Below are 15,884 nucleotides of genomic sequence, written 5' to 3'. Positions count from 1 at the left end.
GGGCAGCAGATGGAGGACGCACCACTTTATTGGGGCGGGGGCAGGCACACCTGGCAGCGGGCGGCCTCGAGAACTATCCCATGGGTTTGTGGCGGGGTCAGCACCCACTCATCCCACAAGCAGCCCGGCAAGCCAACATGCCAGGGCGCAGGGTCCCCCTGGCTCTGAGAGCTGGGGGACATAAATAGGGGAGGGCGGCGGGAGGGGACATAAAACTGACATAATATGTCTACACGTCATAAGTAACAATACTTAGGGGTATGGGTTGTCTGAGGCACCCAGGAAGGTGCCAGGTGGCAGTGGCAGGGTCAGGGTCCCTCCAGCAGCCTCTGGCGCAGCGCTTCGGCGCAGCCGGCCAGCTCCATGCGCTCCAGGGCGGCAAAGACACGGTCAAGCGTGGCACTGGTCTGCTGGCACCAGCGCTTCAACATCTCATACTGCTGGTCACGGATGTGAACCACCTCTAGCTCCACCAGATCAATCTCAGCCTCCCGCAGCTCCAGCACCCGCATGAACTCCTTCCAGCGCCTCACCGGCACCGCGTCAATGACAGCGTAGAGCTGGCTGCCCTGCAGCAGGGTGCTGTGGGGCTCCGAAGGGGCAGAGGGCTCCACCTCACCACCCAGTCGTTCAACGCTGCTGGGCTGCTCCTGCAGCAAGGCTTGGGGCTTGGGTCTGCTCCTCACCTTGCTCATGTCATGCTCCATTTCCTGTGGGAACCACATCTGGGTCCAGTGCAGATTGTCCCAACCCTGGGCACTAACCTGGCAGCACGACGTGGCCACAGCCCCAGCCATGGAGGTGGCTACCTGTGCTGCTGGCAGGGGGCTGCTTGGCAGGGCATCGTGCCGGAACCGCTTCCTCTTGTGGTAAATAATAAGGGCGCCCAGGAAGAGGGGCCCGGTGAGCACCAGCAGGATGTACTCCAGCCCTAAACCTGCAAGGAGGAGCAGAAGCATCCCCATCAGCTGGCCAGCACAGTGTCCCCTGCACCACTACCCCCAGCCCCACCTCCATCGCACCTTGGCCAACACCACACACCCGCTGGCACTCCTTGCTGCATGTCTCCGGGGTGCTCCTGCAGGGAGAGGGGAGCTGTGGGTGATATGCCACGAGCCCCCCGTGTGTACCCAGGCAGGGCACAGGGAGGGTCAGTGCTTACGTGTGGCACGGCCGGCACTCGCTGCCCTCAGCATAGAAATCAGGTTTGCAGCTGCCACAGAGCGTGTCCTGCTCCTCCGAGCCTGGGAAGAGGGCAGGTGTCAGGCAGGGGAGCATGGCTGGGGGTGGCACAGCCAGTGGGGGCACGGGGGGGCCCAGTGGCAGCACTCACAGGGCCTCTGGATGAGCTGCCCAGTGCAGGGCTGGCACTGTCGACAGGAGAACTCAGTGCAGTGTTCGTCGAGGCAGTCACGGAAGCGGCCAGGCTCACAGCCACAGACCACATTGCTGGTGGCTGAGCAGTTGCTGAGCACACTCTGGAAGTCTGCAGGAGACAGGCAGTAAGCAGTATGGCACGGCACAGCACGGCAAGGCACGGCACAGCCTACCTCTGGCTCACCTTGGCGGGCGCATTCGTAGCAAGCCTGGCATTTGGTGAAGGTGTTGGGTAGGGTGCGGAAGGTTCCAGGGGGGCAGGGGGCACAGACAGTGTCATTACCATGGCTCGAGCAGGGGCTGACCAGGAACATCCCTGCAGGGACAGGGGGGTGACAAGATAGCATGTGACCAGCACACCAGCACCATGCCAGGACTCACCATCTGGGTGTCTCTCACCTGCAGGACACTGGGCACAGCACTGACGAGCTCCCTCAATCCAGTTCATGCCAGGGGGGCAGGAGGGTCTGGCAGCCAACCTCCGCAGGCGGGTGGCCGGCTGCACCAGGACCTGCCGCCCTGGCAGCACGGCACAGTCCTGGCACCCCGGGGGCTGTGATTCACTTGCTGCCAGCCACAGGCCTGCCAGGATCACCTGCAGACAGGGATGCAGACAGCTGGGGCACCCAGGAACCATGAACTGGGTCCTCACCATTCCTACTGCCTGAGCCAGAGCCAAGCCAGGCTCATCGCTGTGCAAACACCAGTGCCTGAACCAGGCAGAAGGGCTGGAGCCACAGCCCCATGTCCTGTAGCTGTTGGGTGCCCCTTGTGTCTTTTGGGAACAGTGCCACCAGGATAGCCAGGAGCAGGGCCTCAACCACCTCCCCCCCATGTCCCTGGGGAAGGGGACAAGGGAGTTGGGCACACAGGCTGCCAGCAGTGCCAATCCTCCTGCCCCTAGGCCAGCTAGCTCAGGGAGGCTCCAGCAGCCAGGTGCAGGAGGGTTAATGCTGCCGGCATTGACTTTCCTGGGGTTTATCTCCCTCAAAGAGCAGGCGATTTCCTCCCCAAGAGGAAGCTGTGCTTGCTTACGCTCTCCCCACTCTCCCCGATGCTATCGCTCATTGTACATGTGTCCTAAACTAGGTCACAGCTTCCCCCCCCGTCCCAGTGCTGCACCCTGGGGAGCCCCGCTCCTAAACGGCCTCAGCAATGGGGTACCCACGCCCGCACCCCCACCCTGGGGAGGTGCAGAGTGCTGGCAGTGTGGGCAGGAAGCCAGGGGATTCCTCGCCAGAGGCTGGATTTCCCAGCTGCGATGGCCCCGATTACGGCAGCTGAATCATTTTCTATAAAACCCGCCACCACTGGTGGACAGGAAACCATGCACAGGCTGCCCCACTCACAGAGCTCCACCATGGGCTGGGGAGGCTGCCTTGGCCCTGCTGCCAGCGGCACATCTGAGTCACCGCTGAGGCGCAGCAGTCCCATGGTGAGGTGCAGCCAAGGCTCTGCCCCTGCTCTGGCAGCGGGAGCAGGTGCCCGCGGGCAGGGAGCTGCCCGCACAGGTGCCATCCCATGGCACAGCGGGGACAACTACCACTCCCTGTGCTGTGCAGGCACCATCACTGCCTGTAATGTAGCCCCAGCAAGACTCAACTCCTGCCACCCCTGGAATGGGGCAGTCACCAGCCCAGCCCCAGGATGGCCCTGGTGGCTACCAGCAGCACTGACCCATGCCCACAGGCAGGGCCCTGCCTGCAGCCCCCAGGCTGAGTACACAGCTGCCACAGCCATGTCGTAGTCCTGCCTGTGGTCTCCCTGGCCGTGCCACAGCACAGCGTGGTGGTGAGGTATGCCCCAGCCCCCCTCCTCCTCCTCCACAGCCCCCAGGGCACCCTGCAACCAGTGCCACAGGGCCCCAGCACTGCTGCACTCACCCAAGCTGCCCCCGGGTAGCAGCGCTTCATCCTTGCGGCCGATGCGGCTGAGTCATGCCGGGGCAGCAGGGGAGCGGGACGGGGGGCACGGTGGGGTGTCGGGGCAGCTCAGTGCCCGGGCAGGGCGCCCCAGCACCCCATGGCCACCACCGGCAGCCCGTGACGCGTGGTGAGTGAGCGCCAGCCCTCCCCACACAGGCTTTTACACCGGCAGTGCAGGAGGAAATGCTTTTTTGGAAATGAGGACCGGGACCGCGAGAGCACATGACGGGAGCACCGGGCGCGGGAGGGACCTGCGCCTCCCCGACACAGGCGACCCAGCCACCGCCCTCACTGTCCCACTGGCACAGACCCACCATGGCCAGGGCGTGCAAGGGGCGGGAAGCAGTACAGACCCCCTTCCCTGGGGCTCCATCCCCACCCCAAGCCCCAGGGCACAAAGTTGGAGTCCCCCACCCCCACCTCAGTGCCTGCCCCGGTGGGCTCCCTCAGCCACACCGTACGCCCACCCCAGAGCTGCCCCGTCACCGGGTGCCACCACAGCCAAAGGAGAGGCAAGGCAGGTGCCGGTGTGCACCAGCTGGTTTATTGCTTGATGTGGAGTACAGCCTGGCACAGGATGGCAGCTGGTGCTCTGGCCACCACCACATCCCCCTGTGACTCCCATGGTCTGTCCCCAGGTGCTGCCACCCAACCCACCCCACAGAGCAAACCTTGCCACAGCCAGACACTGGGGCCACCAGCCAGACCCCGGGACCACCGCCCACCCCAGCTCAGCACCATTCCCTCCTGCCACCAGCCCCAGCCTCCTCACTGTACTGCTCGCAGCACTGTGCCACTGGCACCATGTCCCTCTCATCACCTTCCTCACTCACCACTGCCAACATCATCATTCCTTCCTCACTCATTGAAGCCACCCCACAGCCCCAGGGCCACCTGCCCAACACACTGTAGGGTGGCTGGGCCACGACCAACAACCTTCATCTCTGTGGACTAGGGTTTCACATGAGCCATGTCCATCCCCACTCCAGGGAGGAGGCAGCCTCGTGCTGCCCTGCCTGGGGCATGTCCTCGCCAAGGGGACCAGTCTGCATCCCCATCTGCGTGCCCACCAGCATGGCATCCCAGCAGCTGCTCTGCCTGGCCCAGCAGTACGCTACAGTTAGAAGTGGGAGCAGCTCATCGGTGTGACCAGACATCCATCGTTGCTGACCCACGGCTCTCAGACTTCCCTAAAAGGGACAGAATGGAGAGAGATGCCCTCAGTGTGGGGAACCAGCCCCTGTCGAGGATCCAGGAGGGCCACAGCATCCTCTGGTAGTAGGAGGGCAGGGGTGTGCTTACGAGGCAGTCAGCGTGGAGTTGAGCACCAGTGTGGTCCGGATCCGGTAGAGCTGCGCTGGCGTCAGCTTGCGGTGCTGTGCTGGCTGTGGGTCTGAGAGGGTGCGATGGGCAGTGGGATGGGGGTGGCAACTGAGCTCCCCAGGGAGGGATGCTCGGCTCTCCACAGGCTCCTCTGGCTCCGAAAGCTCAGAGGTAGAGCTGCCACTGCTGCTGGGGGCAGCTGCGGGGGCGAGAGCTTGGGCAAGAGTCCGAGTGGGGTCGGCGCAGAGGTCGGAGAGGCTGCGGCTTTGGCTGAGGGGGGCTGGGGAGCCAGGGAGCAGGAGCTGGGGCAGACTGGCCTCTGACTTGGACTTGAGCACCCTGACCGGGCAGGGCAGGAGCTGTACAGGCGTACGGCGGCGCAGCCGGGGTGAGGGGGGCCGCGGGGCCGGGGAAGGCTCCTGTCCCTCTGGCTGCTGGCTGAAGTCCCGCAGGGAGGCAGGGGAGAGCGTGCCGTAGGCGCTGTCGATGGAGGACGAGCGGCAGCCACCAGCGGGGGGCTCCGCACCGTGGGGCAGGGGTACAGGTAGGGCACCCGCAGGCAGCTCCTGGGTAGGGGTCTCAGCAGAGGTTCTGGTGCCGATGGAGGAGCCGTCCGAGGTCGAGCTGAAGGGCCCCGTGTCCCAGTCTGGGGAGGAGAGCTCACCGCCGCCGTCCACTGCCACCACCGCGAGGGTCTCAGTCGAGCCATCAGAGGGGCTGTGGGGACAGCAGAGTGAGGAGGGGGCTGCGCCAGGCCGGAGGATTCATGGGGCCGCCCCTCCTGCTCCCTACCACTGCTGCGAGTCCAGGCTGGTGCTGCCATGGCGCCGGACAGTGGGTGAGCTGGTGGCCGAGGCACCGCTCTCACCCTCCTCCTCTTCCTCCTTCTCCTCCTCCTCCAACCGCCGGCGCTGCCGCAGCCGCTGCAGCAGGTTCTGAGGAAGGGGATGCATCAGAGAGGCACGGGGCACCCATGGGACCCCCCACCCCCCTCCCACACCCCTCACCTGGGCGTTGCGCACTGCCTCAACCCAGCTGCGGCACTGCCCGCTGGCCTGGAAGGTGTAGGCGGCCACGGCACTCCCAAGCTCGTTCAGGTAGATGAGAAGGAAGGAGCCTGCAGGCAGGGGCTGTCAGCAGCGCCCGGGACCCCCTGTGGCCCCCATGACTCCCCCATGCTGCTTACCCGGGTCCCTCAGCTCCCGGCAGACAACCTTGTCCATCAGCAGGGGCTGTCGGACCACCTTGGTGCGCTCGGCCTTCTTGAGGGGCTTGGTGATGAGGAAGAGGTCGGTGAAGAGAAAGCAGTGGACGTCCATCTGGGGGACAGAGTGGAGCTGTGGGCACCGGCCAGCGAGGTGGGCAGGGGTGGGGGGGCAGGGGCCAGGGGTCCCCATCCCCCGCAGTCCTCACCTTGCTGTCTTTACCTTCCCGCATCCGCAGGCTGCCCTCGAGGAGGAGCTGCCGGGTGTCCTCCGGGGAGGTGCCAGGGATGGGGGCCATCAGGTCCAGCCGCAGGAACTCCTTCAGCAGCTGCCAGGAGCCCCCAGCATCAGTGCAGGGCACAGTGTGGGGTGGCATAGCACGGCAGGGAAATGGGTGGCATGGCATGGCATTGGGTGGCACAGCACAGCATGGGTGGCATTGAGATCACAAAATGGCACAGTGTGGCATGGTGTGGCAAGAGGAGGGGTGGTTTGGCAGCTCTGCCATGGCCAGCCTACCTTGTCTACCTCGTCCGTGCTGCCCTCTACCACCTCGTAGGCATCGATGCGGCTGAGGATGGCAGCCAGGCGCTGCTGCTCCTGCCGCTGGCACATCCGCGAGTTGACGTGGTTGATGAAACGCTCCACGGAGCCAATCTGTGGCCAGAACAGTGGATGTGAGCGGTTGGGAGGCACCACCTGTCCCACTGCACCATACCCTTGGCCTCTTACCATGGTAGTGATGGCATCACGAGCGCGTGGGTCGTCTGTCTTCTTCAGCACAGACTTGAGGAGCAATGGGTACTTGGTGAGGCGCTGGTGGGGCTTCACCAACATGTCGCTCAGCTTCAGGCGGCTGCACTGCTCGTGCTTCTCGGCCCACTGTGGCACGCAGATATCAGCCCTGGCCCTGGCCCCCCACCCTGAGCCCCCCACACTCCCCTTACCGTCACGTAGGCGCGGAAGAGCTCGCTGTCCCGCAGCAGTGCCCGCATATACTCCATGCAGCCCTCCTCCTCCATGCAGTACCGCACGTAGGGCTCAAAGAGGGAGCCAAACTGGGAGGTGCAGGGGGAGGGTCACGGTTGGGCACAGAGTGTCACGGCCCCCTGCTGCATCACAGCGTCCCCACTCACCATCTTGAAGCCACTGAGGAAGTCAATGGGGTCGAGTGGTGCTCCGGTCTGGCGCGCCTTGGCCAGCACTGGGGCCATGACGCTGCGCCACAGCTTGCGGTGCAGCTGGATGATCTCTCCGATGTTACCAAAGAGCTTCTCGGCATCCACCTGTGGGGTGAGGCGGGCAGCTGTGTGAGGGTGGCACCCTAACCCTGACAGCACAGCCAGGCCAGGGCCTCATCCTGACTTGGGGGTCCTGACCCTGCGGCCCCCCCCACTGCTCACCTCGCAGAGCAGCCCCAACTCCTGCAGGTTCAGCAGGCAGCAGAGAAAGAGCTGGGGGGACAGAGCAGGAGCTGGTGGGCTGCAGCCATGGCCCCCTGCCCCCCCACCATGGCACGGCGTGGCACAGCTGCCAGCACTCACGTCGGTGATGACTTTGAGCTTGCGGATGTAGGTGGCCTCGGTGTGAAGCAGCTCCCAGATGGCTTCCTGCTGGTGGCACTGCCGGCGCGACAGGGCCTGCCAGACTGAGCGTCAGCACCTTGCTGGCAGCTGGGCAGAACCACCAAAGCCACCCAGCCCCAAGCCCTACCTCTGCACCCCGGATGATCTGCTGCCAGCTGTCCTCCAGTGCCAGCCCAGCCTCGTCCCCATCCTCCTCCCAGGAGTCACGGTCAAAGCAGAGCTGGGGTGGCATCTTGGGCAGCCCGATGGTGCCGTAGGCATGGAGCCTGCTCACCAGCTGCTCCAGCTTCTCCGTCTCCTGGCCGGAAGCAAGGGGCAGAGCGGCTGGGCGGGGGGGCTGGCGGGGGTGTGCCACAGACCCCCTTGCCCTGCCTGCAGACCTGGCAGGGCTTGAGCTCCAGGCAATTCATCCCAGCTCCCCAACACTGCTGTAAGTAGCTACCACACCATCCCCCCGTGCCCACATCCCACCTACCCGCCCGAAGGAGCCCGTGCTGCTGCCGGAGCCAAAGAATCCACTGAAGCGGCTGGCGGCACGGTTCTTCCAGGTGTCGGTGCCGTTGGCAGGCAGGGAGCCACTGCCATGGGGGGCCAGCTCAGGGCTGGGGATGCTGGCATCTCCCAGAAACTCTGTCATGTTCTTCCTCCGCCGGCCCGGAGCCTGCAGTGGGGACAGCCGGTGTCCTCTGGTTCAGCAGCCGTGTGGCCATGCCATCGGGTTGGGGACAGTGACACGATGCAGCACAACACCGCAACAGCTCCAGTCTCGAGCACCCGTGGAACAGCCAGACACCCAGACGGCACCCCAGGCAGTGGTGTGTTCCCCGGGCAGTGGGGACCCCTGGCCACGCTCCCCTGCCCGCACTGACCTGCCTACCTGCATCCCTGGGGCCGGGTGCTGCTGGGCTGAGCCCAGCCGGTCACGGGCGAGGGGCCCCGACGGTGCGGGGCTCAGGGCATCCCGTGGGGCTCAGCACCCAGCCCAGCCGCCCACCCGACCGCTCTCCCAGCTCGGACACGGAGCTGGAGCCGGACAGGCTCCTCCGAAACAAAAGGAGGTGGGGCCAGCACCGAAAACCTAATTTCCCTCCTGGCCAGATAAACCACCCAGATCTGAACAATTCCCCAGCAAAGATCAAAGCCCCCCGGCCGGCCGCAAGAGCTGGGTCACGGCCAAGCGGCTCCCACCGGCCCCGGGCACCGCGGTCCCGGCTGCTTCTCCGCATGTCCCCAGCCGTGCCGGGACAGGGCCGTGCCATCTCCTCACCGCGGCACAAAGGGCAGCAGGGCCAGGGCTCTGCGCCTGCCACCGAGACACGTGGTGTGGCACATTGCCACCACCGCAACGGGCACATCCTCGTGTCCTGCCCCGTCCCTGGCCCCAGGTGGGGACAGCACCTCCACATCCTGTTACTCACTGCCCTGCCGTGTCCAGGGCAGTCAGCGTGGGGTCAAGCACCTCATCCCCCCTGCCAGCATCCCCAGTGTCACTCCCCAGGAGCATGCCAGCTGGCTCCCACGGGAGTGGCAGCCAGCCCAGCCCCACACCTTATCTGGGGCCAGGGTCCATGGACCAGTACCAAGCTGTGCTCAGCAGCTGCCAGGCTGGTGGAGAGCTGGTGGACAGGGTGAGCCCTGGGTAGCACCCAGTGGTTGCTACTGCCAGGGCCTCTGGGGCTCCTCTTTACCTTTGCTCTGGCGCCAGCCTGTACCTGGCACAGCCGCAGGGCTGGTGCCACTGCCTGAGCCAACACACCTGGTACAGGGCACAGCCAGGAGCTGAACTGTCTCCTAGGGGCCCTAGGGAGTGTATTCAGCCCACACGAGATGCTGTGCTACTGTGCCATGTTCCCATCTTCCTGGCAAGGTGGGCTGGTGGGGGATTCTGCACCCTATCATCCCCTTCCCAGTCCCACCCCCGGGGCTGACACCAGCACTCACCAGGCTGTCGGGGCCCTCCTGGCGTCCCAGCTCTGACATTGGCCCAAGCGACGTGGCGGTGCAGGCAGGGTGCAGGAGGGGCAGGCCAGCCGACCTGGCATCCCATGCTGCCTGCTCCACTGTCAGCTCATCCCCAGGTTTAGCTGTGAAAGCATTGGGTAGTCAGAGTCCCCTGTGAGCCCCGAGGCAGCTGAGCCTCCCCCAGAGCTCCTGCTGCACCTTTCACCAGCAGGTAGTGCCCCCCGAAGCGGTAGGCGTCAAACTGGAGGGAGAGCGGCGTGTGAGACTGGTCCAGGAAGATGTCCACCTTGCCCAGCTCGATGCCCTTCCTCTCAAAGACTGGCAGCAGCACCTCCCTGAGGGGACATGAGGCCTGTGTCTATCTCTGCATCTGTCCCCACATCTACCCCACATCTGGCCCTGGCAGACTCACCCCAGCGACTTCTTCTTTGCAGCTGGCACAATCTCTGCCTTGATGTCGACACTGAGGTCGAATTTCAGGGTGAAACACTCCTTGCTGGGGTCCTGCGGAAAGGCAGCAGCTGCTTGCCCAGGGGTCCCCCCTGAGCACCCTGGGGAGAGGGGTTGGTGCCTTACATCCGTGTGCCTGCGCCAAGCTTTCTTCTTGGGCAGCTTCAGCGCTGAGCTCCTCCGCTCCCTGTGGGTACAGAGCAGGCAGAGTGATGGGGACACCATGGGCTGGGGACACGGGGAGGACCCTGAGGGGATGCTCAGGACTGGGGGCTCACCCTCTGCTATCCACTGCTCCCTCCTCCTCCTCCTCCACATCAGAGGCAGGGCTGGTGCGTGGGGGGCACGAGCGTGTCGACATGTTGCGGGCGAGGATGGAGCCTGAAAAGAAGTGTGGAGCTGGGCTATGCGGAGACCCCTGGCCCTGTGCTGGCTTGGGCTGTCCTGCACCAGCCCCAAGTGCATCCCCTTCCTGCTGCAGCACCATGGCAGCCCTGAGCACATCCTGCAGGGAGCAGTGGTGCTGGCCACATCCAACCCGGCTCACCTTGTGGGGGCAGGTCGAAGGAGATGTGGCCATCAAAGTGCATGGTGCCATGGAGGTGGTGGGCACCAGGCTCACACAGGACGAGGGGGCTGCGGGGGCTCAGCTGCTGGCATTCTGTGGGCTGGCATACCTGTGGGCAAACAGGTCAGCTGGGCACGGGCTGCCTGGGGGTTGCAAGTCATGGATGGGTGACACCATGAGCAGCAGGGACCCCCTTCCCACCCCTGGCAGCCCCTGGCACAGTGCTAGTGGGTGACGCTGAGGCCAAGGGGGGCACGAGGAAAGGCAGGACACATCCATGAGGTGTGGGTCCTACAGTGCAGAACCCCCTCCCTGCTTTGCCACACTGGCAGGGAGCCCAGGAAGCTGCATGTGCCTGGGCACCGAGAAGAACCAGGGGACAGACACCTGTGCCCATGCCACCCACACCTCTCTGGCTGCCAGGGGGGCCACGCTCTGGTGCCACAGCCCCTTTGTGCTGGCAAAAGCAGCATCCCTGCAGCAGGACGGAGGAAGCGAGCGTCTGTGGCAAAACAATGCTCGAAGCCGGCGCGTTTCCTTCCATTGTGTGCCGGCCACAGCCACAGTTCCAGCCCCAGCCCCAGCCCCACCGGGCATTCACAGTGGGTTATTTTTAAACTCCTGGCCAGGCCCCCAGCACTGTGCACGGCCCATGACCCCCAGCCAGCGCCCGCCTTGCCGGGGGCTCTGTTTGGTCCCAATCCTGGGGACTGCAGTGCCACTGGTCACTGCCAGCAAGCCCCCTGCACCAATGGCATGTCCCTGTCCCTGTGCAGGATTCCTGTTGTCACCCTGCACATGGAGGGTGTGAGAGGCTGCTGAGGAGAAACGAGCCCTGCCTGGGCTTGCCTGCAGAGCTGTGCTGCTGAGGGGAGGAAGTGCCCGTGCGGCTCCAGCCGCCCCCGCTTCCTGCCCCCCTTCCTCCCGGCACTGCTGAGGTCAGAGATGACGCGGTCCCACCACCCGCGCGCTCCCCGAAGGGCCACCAGGCCCTCCACAGCACCCACCTCCACGACACCTACCTGGGCCCTCTCCTGGGCACAAGACAGCCCTGCCCAAGATGCCCCGTGTCCCTGGACCTAGCCCTTCCCTCTCCTACCATGTGCCCAGCCCAGTTCCATTGTGGCCATCGTGGCACCTGAGGTAGGAAGTATGGCTGCAACTGGTCGCAGCAGCACTCACTCTGAGAATGCCCTGTGACCCTCAGCAGCTGCCCTGACAGGATGTGGGATTCCCTATGTGGGGCATCCCCCGTGCTGGTGGCTCAGCCCCAGACCTCTCCCCTTTGCCCACCCCAGGGGTCAAATTCCATTGCCACCACGCAGCTCTCAGGAGCTGCCCCACAAAGTGAGAGGGGCATAGAATGCAGCTCTGTGCCACGGAGCCCCCAGCCTGGCCAGGACCCCCCACCCCACTCTACCTTCCTGGTGTTGTTGGAGGTCTCTGGTGAAGGTGTCAGAGTGACCTGCTGGGTCCCACCTGGTTGTCCCAGCTGCACCCCCTGGTAGCCACAGCCCAGCGCCACGTGTTCCCCTGCTGGCACTGGCCCTGCTGCCCCAGCCGTGCAAACAAAGCGCGGTGGCAGCGGCAACACCTCCCGGCACAGCCAGGCTGCCGTCCCACTGCCGCGCCAGGACACCGCCCGTGGCCCAGGAACCCCGGGGACTCACCAGGAACCAGCGTGTGGGTCCAGCCCTGCTCCACACCCAGACAGCCGTGAGGAGAGAAGGGACCCTAAATCTGCCCCAGCGTTGTGTTAGCGACCTGGGGCACAGATGGGCTGGAGTGGATTAGACTGAATCACACCAGCTAAAGGAAAGGGGGCAAGGCACTGCCGTGCTGCTAAATGCTGGCAGGACTGCAGGCACTACCAGGGCACACATGAGCAGCACGGGGCAGGGGGATGCAGCAGGCAGGGGGCTGTCAGCTGTGCTAAAGGAGCTTTAGGGCGCAGCAGGTTGGTCAGAGCCACCCACTGCCCCTTCTCACCTGTGAGGCTGACACCAGGCGCCAGCAGAAGGCATCTGCTCAGTGCTGCCCATCACCCCACAGGACCCACCTTGTCCACCCTCTTCTCGCTGGTGCAGTCAGGGTTCTGGCACTGCAGCACAGTCTCCTCCGGCAGGCACGGCTCAGCTGCAGGAGAGAGGGGGAAGCAGTGTTGGGGTGCTGAAGTCCCAGCCCCGTTTCCAGCCCTGCCTGCACCCGGAGGCTCACACCAATGCTCCCACGCCGCAGACCCTGGGTGAAGAGCTTGGCAAAGCACTCAGGCTCAGCTGAGGCTCTGACTGCTCCTGCCTGCCCCACAGCCTGTCAAGGGAGATGAAACCCCTTGTCCAAGAGTAAGAGCTGCATCCTGCAGCGTCAGGACACGGACCTGCCCCAGCTGCCCAGCAGCCAGCACAGACAGGGCCTGCAGCAGGAACAGTAAAGCTGTCACTTACCAGCCCCCAAAGGGGCTTAGGAACCACTTTTAGCTTTGACAGTTAAATCGGCCTTGGGGACAAATCCTATTTTGAAGGCTTTTGTTATGTGTCATGTCTAATCGTGTAAAAATAATAGACTCTGGGTAGCTTACAGCAAAGGAGCAATACAATCACCTTCCTCTGTGGCAGCCCCACCATGGGGCAGGGATGCTCCCAGGGGAAGCTGCCCTGTGGAGCACAGAACTGATGCAGGGGATTTGGAGGGGATTTGGGGAGGCTGCGCCGGGTGGCACAGCTGAGGTGGCCCCAGCCAGCACAGGGGCTTCCCCTGCCACACCACTCCCCTCTCCTGCATCCCTCCTGCCAACAACAACAGCATCCTTGCCTGCTTGAGCAGGACCGCAGCCAAGGCCAGAGTTAGACTCAGTCAGCATGAAAAAAAAAAAATGCCTTTTGGTGCAGCTCTGAAGAAGCTGCTGCTTCTGCCCAGAGAGGGTGAGACAATTCAGATGAGTGCTGGTTGTCCCAGCTCCCAGCCAGAGGACTGGCTGCCTGCACCAGCCAGGGCTGCCACGGCACGGGGGGCACTGCTGGACAGGAGCAGCCAGGCAGGGCTGGGCTTGCTGCCCCCTGGGAGGGTTGGGAGCGGGGGCTGCCACCGGCCCCCGCGGCAGGAGCACAATGGGGGCTCTGTCCCCACAGCGCCCGCTGGGCTGGGCCCCCCACTGCTGCTGTTTCACTTGACCTATCAGGAATAATAACGGAAACAAATAACAAATTCTTTCACGCACCCAAGGGAAAGTTTTCCAAACTCACCGAAAACTCGTGGCCGGTCGGAATGGCCGTCAGTGCCGGGGACAAGACCCACGCTGCAGCCAGTGGCAGGGACAGAGCCACGTGGCTCTTCCCAAGGGCTGACCCTGGCAGCAGGTCACACACACCCCAAGGCCTGATGTGTGCTGGGTGGGAGCACGCAGAGGGACCCCCACATTCTGGCAGAGGTGGGAGGGTGTCTATGTCCCCACCAGATACTTCATGGGCTGGAGGAGGGATCCTGTCCCCACCAGCTCCTCTCTCCAGACAGCCACCTCCTCCTCCTGCTGCAGGCTGCGTTGTCACACCTGGCTCTCCCGGTGACAGCAAACGAGTGTGAAACCGGACCGTGCTCACACCAGAGCACCCCACGGCAGCTCGCTGTTTCAGACATCCATCTGAGCCAGGAGGGAGGTGTGCTGGTGGCAAGAGCCACTTTACTTGGTGCTTCCTGGCTGCACCTGCAGCACCCCCACAGCAGCACCCACACTGTGTTCCCCAACGCATCCCTGCTGCATCCCTGCTTCTCCCAGCCCCTCACCCTCATTGCCTGGGCTAGAGGTTTTTGGTCAAACGTGGCTACCTGCAGCCCACCACACCCCCCCCCCAGCCACCTACCCCCAAGCTCCTCGCTGATGTCCAGGCTGGAGCTCCAGGAGAAGCGCTCCACCGCCCCGTACTCCATACCGGCCAGCCCGGCGGGCAAAGCCTCCAGCTCGTAGGCACCCCGTTTCCTCCAGTACAGAAACATCCTGGGGTGACGGTCAGGAGGGCTCCCCAGAGCCGTGCCCACCCCACCAGGGCCACCAGTGGGACTAGCCGGGGGAGCCCAGCTCCAGCTTTAAGAGCGGGTCCCGGTCTCTGGACAAGCGGCGCATTGACGGCGGCGGCCGGAGCCGCGGAGCAGCGGAGGGTGCTGCTGGAGGCTGCCCAGCGCCCGCGCGGGGGGCACACAAAGGGCCTTTCTTCAGCCTCCTACAGACATTGCACAAATTTCACTTTCCGCCGTCTATGAAAGACATTAGGCCGCAGAGACAAGACACACTTGTGATTAAAATAATCGGCATGAAGAGGGGGGCTGTTGTGGCTCTGCTGTCCGACAGCTTTTGGGGGGGGGGGGCAGGAATGCACTGCTCCGAGCCCCGGCTGCACCTCCGCACCCGTAGGCATGCCAGGGGCCCCCAGTCTGCAAGGGGAAAGGCAGGGGTCTTTAGGGGGGTTTTCCCTCCTGCTGAACTTGAGCAAACAGGAAAGCACCAGACGGGGCTTAAAACCCACAAAAGCGGCGAAGGAGGGCACCTTTGTCTTGCCCCACACAAAAATCTCACTAAAGCTGAAGGAAAACAAGGCATGGCGTGGGCTGATCAGCCAGGCTGAGACCATCCCAGCCCCCAAACTCATCAGCATCAACAGAATCTCCTCCCGAAGGCGCCACACGCTCCCCAGTTTCGCTGCTTCTAGGCACCCTTTGCCAGAAAAGGTACCTCAAAATAAAACAAATTGCTGCGTAAATACTAAATGCTAACATAACAAAAACACCCACTGTACTTTATTTAGCACATCCCTGATGTCTGAAGTGCCAAGTAATCGATTTCCTATCAATCACAGTACCAAGAGCCCCTGGCCCTGGGGGGAATGCTCAGCCCAAGGGATTTTGATTTCATCCACAGTGCTTACCCATCTCACTTTTCTGGTGCCTTTTCAACCCACAGCCCCACACCTTGAACCCCCAACCTCACCTGAGATTTTCGCCTCAGCTGCACAATGGCCCCTGTATTTATTTTAGCCACTGTTCAGGCCAGGTTGCCAGCCAAGTCCTCCCTGCACTGCCAGACCCAGCCAGATGGGGATCATTAGGCTGGATTAGGTTAAAGCTTTAACTCCTTCAAAGGCAGAAACGCTGCACAGCCCCCTTGCAGCTCCTCACTCTCTCACCCCCTCTCTGGCAGCCATTAGATTAAATTTCCTCATTTACAGGTTAATTTCTGCTGCGCTAGGAAACGTAACAAACCATATAAAAGCATTTTTTGCAGAGTACTTGTACCCACAGCAGCCACCAGCCAAAATGATCTGGCACTGTGCAGTGCATTGCATCCCTCCTTCCTCTGCTGGAGACCCAAAACTAAATAGGTCTCAGGGACCCCAGGGACTGAGCCCCTGCTCTGGGACATCACATTAGCAGGAACCTCTGTCCAAACCAGATTGCTCCTGCAGGATCTATTAGATTCCAAACAGAATATTACCCATTC

General features: G+C 63.4%; 2 protein-coding genes across 6 annotated transcripts; both read right to left on the bottom strand.

Annotated features, from left to right (window-relative positions):
* Positions 1-10: 10 nt before the first annotated feature.
* TNFRSF25 (TNF receptor superfamily member 25) lies at positions 11-3,671 on the bottom strand. 2 transcript variants are annotated; one of them, XM_071766967.1, is made up of 8 exons: positions 3,261-3,671; positions 1,777-1,972; positions 1,562-1,693; positions 1,334-1,486; positions 1,163-1,244; positions 1,023-1,078; positions 810-937; positions 11-710 (listed from the first exon to the last, which is right to left on the bottom strand). In XM_071766967.1, the coding sequence occupies exons 1-8, from the start codon at positions 3,288-3,290 to the stop codon at positions 309-311; spliced, it is 1,179 nt and encodes a 392-aa protein (XP_071623068.1). In that variant the 5' UTR covers positions 3,291-3,671; the 3' UTR covers positions 11-308. The 2 variants fall into 2 exon arrangements, with proteins under 2 accessions (XP_071623068.1, XP_071623067.1); XM_071766966.1 differs by having other exon boundaries at positions 11-937.
* A 153-nt stretch (positions 3,672-3,824) lies between these two features.
* PLEKHG5 (pleckstrin homology and RhoGEF domain containing G5) lies at positions 3,825-14,399 on the bottom strand. 4 transcript variants are annotated; one of them, XM_071766959.1, is made up of 22 exons: positions 14,254-14,399; positions 12,456-12,532; positions 10,376-10,505; positions 10,107-10,209; positions 9,955-10,015; positions 9,791-9,882; positions 9,577-9,713; positions 9,358-9,500; positions 7,892-8,077; positions 7,544-7,714; positions 7,375-7,470; positions 7,234-7,284; positions 6,967-7,116; positions 6,778-6,888; positions 6,563-6,712; positions 6,350-6,487; positions 6,039-6,158; positions 5,812-5,944; positions 5,633-5,742; positions 5,418-5,560; positions 4,605-5,342; positions 3,825-4,492 (listed from the first exon to the last, which is right to left on the bottom strand). In XM_071766959.1, exons 1-22 carry the CDS (start codon positions 14,384-14,386, stop codon positions 4,483-4,485), a joined length of 3,183 nt encoding a protein of 1,060 aa, XP_071623060.1. In that variant the 5' UTR covers positions 14,387-14,399; the 3' UTR covers positions 3,825-4,482. The 4 variants fall into 4 exon arrangements, with proteins under 4 accessions (XP_071623060.1, XP_071623062.1, XP_071623063.1 ...); XM_071766961.1 differs by lacking the exons at positions 12,456-12,532; positions 14,254-14,399 and adding an exon at positions 11,817-11,948; XM_071766962.1 differs by lacking the exons at positions 12,456-12,532; positions 14,254-14,399 and adding an exon at positions 11,419-11,437.
* Between the last annotated feature and the right edge of the window lie 1,485 nt (positions 14,400-15,884).

Source organism: Heliangelus exortis, chromosome 23 (genome assembly GCF_036169615.1).
Source record: "Heliangelus exortis chromosome 23, bHelExo1.hap1, whole genome shotgun sequence".
Lineage (NCBI taxonomy): Eukaryota > Metazoa > Chordata > Aves > Apodiformes > Trochilidae > Heliangelus > Heliangelus exortis.
The sequence above is the reverse complement of the archived record's forward strand: the minus strand, read 5'-3'. Positions and strand labels throughout refer to the sequence as shown.